Consider the following 5,979-nt stretch of genomic DNA (forward strand, 5'->3'; position numbering starts at 1 on the left):
CTGAGATCCGGCCACTGCACTCCAGCCCGGGTGACAGAGCAAGACTCCGCCTCAAAATAAAATAAAATAAAATAAAATACAATAAAACAGAATAACCTTCCAGTTTAACCTTTTGAGTACTGGGCCATTCCAAATGGAAATCCTCCTAACACCTATCAACCCACATGCCTCTCTCTGATGCGTGAGCTGCTGCTTTGGGGAATTTGGTGTTTCCTGGAGGCAACTGGCTTTCAGGAGCACTGGAGAAGGTTGGGGCCGTGTCTTCTTCTTACCTGTCTCTGTGGTTTTGACCATATGTTCCCCTCTTAGATATGGACCAGTGACTGTACCACACCCACATTAGCAAGTGGGGGCCCTGGTGTGGGGAGACCCTGGGCCCTAGCCACACACACCACCCCTTCCCCCGCAGGACAAGTGCCTGGACTCACAGGGGATGAGGAACTGCCTCCAAAGAAGGTCACTCGGTACCAGGTGGCAACAAAAACCCAGGTGGCATTGAAGTCCAGGAGCTCGGGGAAGTAGTGTCTGACATCCTCCGTGGCTCGGCGCAGCGTGGCTGGGTCGGTGGCCTCCCGGTAGTACACATCGCCTGCACGCCGGTTGTCCACATCTGCCCAGAAGGCTGCCACCACGCAGCGGTCCTTGGCAATGGGGAAGGCCACTGGGGTGAACTGAGAAACCTCCTTCAGGAAGGAGATGATTCCGTTGTTGTTCACCTGGGAGGCAGAAAGCCAGAGCGGGGATTGACTGGGGGCTGTGGGCAAGTGGGTGGGTCCAGCATCCTCCCCAGCCCCTGCTACCAGGCATCCTCTGAGGGGAAGCCAGTCTTGGGCAGGGCATCCCCAGGGTGGCCTGACAGTCCCCTGTCCCTGAGATGGGTCCAGCATGACCTGTTCCACCCCTTCCTGTCATGCTGTGTGCTCAGGGCACAGGCTCTGACCTGCATGCAGTACCTGATGCCCTGCGGAGTGCCCAGCCCTGGTTGGCTGCTGTGGGGGTAGGAAAGCCCTGCTTTGGGTCCTGGCCTCAGTCAGTGGGGCACTTGGGCCTGCCCAGCAGCTACTGCTCCTCAGCTCTGCTCCAGCTGGGGCCTCAGGAGGCTAGGCGGAGCCCCAGTATCTGAGCTAAGCCTGAAAGGGTGAGCAGGGGTCACACAAGGTGGGCTTAGGGGAGGGGTGCCCCCACTACAGAGGAGGTGGGATGGCCAGGGGCCAGCATGGCTGGGGAGGCTAGAGGGGCTGCAGTGGCCAAGTTGGGGAGCCTGTGCTTGGCCTCCAGGCAGTGGGGAGCCCCAAAAGGTTTCTGAGCAGCACCTCTGCAGTGAGATGCACATGCTTCAATCCTGGCCCCACACTCCATGCCACTGGCTGTGCATCCATCCGTGACGCAGCTCAGCTGCCGACCTCCCTGTGCTCTGGTTTTCTTACTTACCAGAGGGGGCTATGGCTGGAATGTTTGTGTCCCCCCAAATTCCTCTGTTGAGATCCTAACTCCCAAAGAGATGGTGTTAGCAGGTGGGGACTTTGGGAGGTGATTAGGCAATAAAGGTAGAGCCCTGGTGAATGGGATGAGTGCCCTAGTAAAAGAAGCCCCAGAGAGCTGCCTTCTGCCATGGGAGGATACATAAGAAGATGCCAGCTATGGCCCAGGAAGTGGGTCCTCACCAGTCACTGAGGCTGATGACAGCGCCTTGATGTTGGACTTCCCAGCCTCGAGAACTGTGCAAACTATATTTCTGTTGCTTACAAACCACTCAGTCTAAGGCATTTTACCACAGCAGCTGGAGCTGACAAGGGCACTGGCTCTGACCTCACAGGGTGCTGGGCCCAGGTGACTGCACCGCTGGTCACAGTGGTCAGCTCTACGCTGTCATTATTTGCTACTGGCAAGAATGTGACCAGAACCATGCTTTTAGAAAAGACCCTCTGGACTTCCCCTTTGGGTGAAGCCTGGAACGGGCAATAAGGGGGTCCCAGAGTGGCAGCACCCCTGCCTTCTACACAGAGGTAAAGGAAAACCCTCTCTGGAGGAAGATGGCATCATCTTAGACCTCAAGCTTTTCCTGCAAATAATTTTTCAAATACACAAACCAGGACACAGTCAAAGATAATCAGCTACCCAACGAAGCATGATACCACCAAGAGAAATAGAAACGAGAGAAACCGCAGATACTGGAATTAAAATAACTAGGTTCAAAGAGATCAATGCAAACTTTAGAATTTTATCAGGAGAATAGTCAAAACAATCTTGGAAAGAAGTACGATATTGGAGGACTTACAGATTTCAAAACTTAACTACAAATCTCCAGTAATCAGTGTGGTACTGGCATAAAGACAGATGTATAGACTGATGGAATAAAACAGAACCCAGAAATAAGCCTTTGATATATAATCACATGATTTTCACGAGGGTGCCAAGACCATTCCAGTGAGGAAAGGACAGTCTTTTTAACAAATGGTGCTGGGAAAACTGGACATTCACATGCAAAAGGATGAAGCTGGACCCTTACCTAACACCATATACAAAAATTAACTCAATGTAGAGCCAAAACCTAAACATAAGAGCTAAGACTGTAAAACTCTTACAAGAAACAATAGGGCAAAAGCTTCATGATGTCGGATTTGGAAATGATTTCTTGGATATTATACCAAAGGCAGAGGCAACAAAAGAAAAGACAGAGAAATTGGACTTCATGAAAATTAAAAACTTCCATGCATCAAAATATACTATTAACAGAGTAAAAAGGCAATCTGAAAACAGAATAACAGAAAACATTTGCAAATCATATATCTGATAAAGGATTAATATCCTAAGAGAGAACTCCTAAAAACAACAAAAAAAACCTTGTTTCAAAAATGAGAAAGGACTTGAACAGACATTTCTCCAAAGAAGATACACAAATGACCAATAAGCACATGGAAAGATGTCCAACATCACTGCTATTAAAAAAACAAACCCAGGAAAGTAACAAGCGTTGATGAAGATGTGGAGAAATTGGAACCCCTGTGCACTGTTAGTGAGAATGGAAAATGGTACAACTGCTGTGGAAAACAATGTGGTGGTTCCTCAAAATTAAAAACAGAATTACCATATGACCCAGCAATTCCACTTCTGGGTCTATAACCAAAAGAATCAAAAGCAGGGCCAGGCGCGGTGGCTCAAGCCTGTAATCCCAGCACTTTGGGAGGCCGAGACGGGCGGATCACGAGGTCACGAGATTGAGACCATCTTGGCTAACCCTGTGAAACCCCATCTCTACTAAAAAAATACAAAAAACTAGCCGGGCGAGGTGGCGGGCGCCTGTAGTCCCAGCTACTCGGGAGGCTGAGGCAGGAGAATGGCGTGAACCCGGGAGGCAGAGCTTGCAGTGAGCTGAGATCCGGCCACTGCACTCCAGCCTTGGCGATAGAGTGAGACTCCGTCTCAAAAAAAGCAGGGTCTTGAAGAGATTTGTATTTGTACACACATGTTCATAGCATTATTATTCACAATAGCTAACAGCTGGCAGGAACCTGAGTGTCCACTGAGGATGAATGGCTAAATAAAATGTAGCACATCCATACAATGGGATATTACTTAGCCTTAAAAAGTAAGGAAATCCTGGCCAGGCACAATGGCTCATGCCTGTAATCCCAACACTTTTGGAGGCTGAGGCAGGTGGATCACCTGAGGTCAGGAGTTCAAGACCAGCCTAGCCAAGAGGGCAAAACTCTGTCTCTACTAAAAATACAAAAATTAGCTGGGCATGGTGGCACATACCTGTAATCCCAGCTACTCAGGAGGCTGAAGCACAAGAATCACTTGAACCTGGGAGATGGAGGCTGCAGTAAGCCGAGATCATGCCACTGCACTCCACACTCCAGCCTGGGTGACAGAGTGGGACCCTGTCTTTAAAAAAAAAAAAAAAGGTAAGGAAATCTGTCATAGGCTACAACATGGTTGAACCTTAAAGACATCATGCTAAGTAAAATAAGCCAGCCAGAAAGACAAATACCATATGATTCCACCTATATGAGGTACCTAGAGGAGTCAAATTCATAGAGACAGAAAGTAGAAAGATGGTTTCCAGGTGCTGAAGGAAGAGGGGAATGGGGACTTACTATTTAATGGGATTAGAGCTTCAATTTCGAAAGATGAAAACAATTCTGTGGGTGGATGGTGGTAATGATTACAGAATAACGTGAATGTACTTTAATCATTGAACCATACATTTAAAAATGGCTATGATATTAAATTTTATGTGATTTACCACAATGAAAAAATTGAGAGAAAAAGACTTGGATAAAAAAAATTAATCAGGAATGTAAATTATTTAATCAAAAGACATTTTAAAGAACCAAATGAATAGGATATAAGTAACTAAATAACAGAAATTAAGAACTGGATAGACTGAAGAGTGGATTTGATGCATTAAGAAAGAATTATGAACTGAAACTAAAAGGTCAGAAGAAACTATCCAGAATTTTAAAAGACACAAAAAGATGGAGAATACAGAAGAAAGGATGAGACATAATGGAGAACAGTAAGATGACCAAACAAATGCACAACTTGGAGCACCAGAAGGAAAGGAGACACAAAGGCAATGGTGAGTCCAGAACTGATGAAAAACATCAAGCCATATGCAGAACACAGAGTGAATCACAGTGATTCACTAGCTAGAAAAATAAAAACAAAGCCACATTAGACAAATGCTGGAAATGCACAAGGTCAATGACAAGGAGACAATCTTAATTTTTTTTTTCTTTTTCTATTGCTGCTGCACAAATTATTCACAAGGAGACAATCTTAAAAAGAAAAAACAGATTACCATTAGGGGCATTGCAAGTAGACTGACAGCTGACTTCTCGTATACAACAATGAAAGCTAGAAAACAGTGGAATCATGTTTTCAATGTGCTAAAAGAAAACAACTGCCAACATAAAGTCTTATATCCAGAGAAAATACCCTTTACTATGGAAGGCAAAATAAAGACAATTCAGGTAAATACATAATAAATAGCAGACCCACACTAAAAGAGATGCTAACGGATCAACTTCAAGTCAGAGGGAAACGTAAGATCAAAGATGCAAGAAGGAAAGAAGGGCAAATGAAATATAAAGAAATAATATATATTGCCTTATGAAATGGTGTAAAAAGTCTATACAATTAAAACTCACAACAATAATATACATTGAGAGAGGATAAATCATGTTGAAGTGTTCCAAGGTCATTACATTTCCCAGGAGGAGGGTAAAGGTATAAATGAACTTGCTAGTGAATATTAATAAGTTAAAAGTATATATTGTATTGTCTAGGGCAGTGGTCCCCAACCTTTTTGGTAGCAGGGACTAGTTGCATAGAAGACAATTTTTCCATGGACTAGGGTGGGGGTGCGGGAATGGTTTGCGGATGAAACTGTTCCACCTTACATCATCAGGTATTAGTTAGTCTCATAAGGCGCGTACAGCCTAGATCCCTCACATGCGCAGTTCACAATAGGGTTTGTGCTCCTATTAGAATCAAATACCGCCACTGATCTGACAGGAGGCATGGACTAGGGTGGGGGTGCGGGAATGGTTTGCGGATGAAACTGTTCCACCTTACATCATCAGGTATTAGTTAGTCTCATAAGGCACGTACAGCCTAGATCCCTCACATGCGCAGTTCACAATAGGGTTTGTGCTCCTATTAGAATCAAATACCGCCACTGATCTGACAGGAGGCAGACTCAGGTGGTAATGCTCACTCTCCTTCTGCTTACTGCCTGCTGTGAGGCCACAGACCAGTACTGTCTGTAGCCCCAGGGGTTGGGGACCCGAGGTCTAGGGTAATCACCAAAAGAATAGAAACAGTGTCCATATTCTATACTGATAGAGGGGATAATACGGCATGATTGGCCGGGCACAGTGGCTCACGCCTGCAATTCCAACACTTTGGGAGGCTGAGGCAGGTGGATCACCTGAGGTCAGGAGTTTGAGACCAGCCTGGCCAACATAGTGA

General features: G+C 45.9%; 1 protein-coding gene across 1 annotated transcript in view; it reads right to left on the reverse strand.

Annotated features, from left to right (window-relative positions):
* The window catches only part of SNED1 (sushi, nidogen and EGF-like domains 1), a 93,565-nt gene that overhangs the window by 61,903 nt on the left and 25,683 nt on the right, over positions 1–5,979 (reverse strand). The window contains exon 4 of the mRNA XM_011929640.1: positions 429–716. Coding sequence (XP_011785030.1) covers positions 429–716 — 288 coding nt within the window. The remainder of the gene's footprint in view (positions 1–428; positions 717–5,979) is intronic.

This window comes from Colobus angolensis, unplaced genomic scaffold, assembly GCF_000951035.1.
Source record: "Colobus angolensis palliatus isolate OR3802 unplaced genomic scaffold, Cang.pa_1.0 Scaffold82, whole genome shotgun sequence".
In the NCBI taxonomy this organism is placed as follows: domain Eukaryota; kingdom Metazoa; phylum Chordata; class Mammalia; order Primates; family Cercopithecidae; genus Colobus; species Colobus angolensis.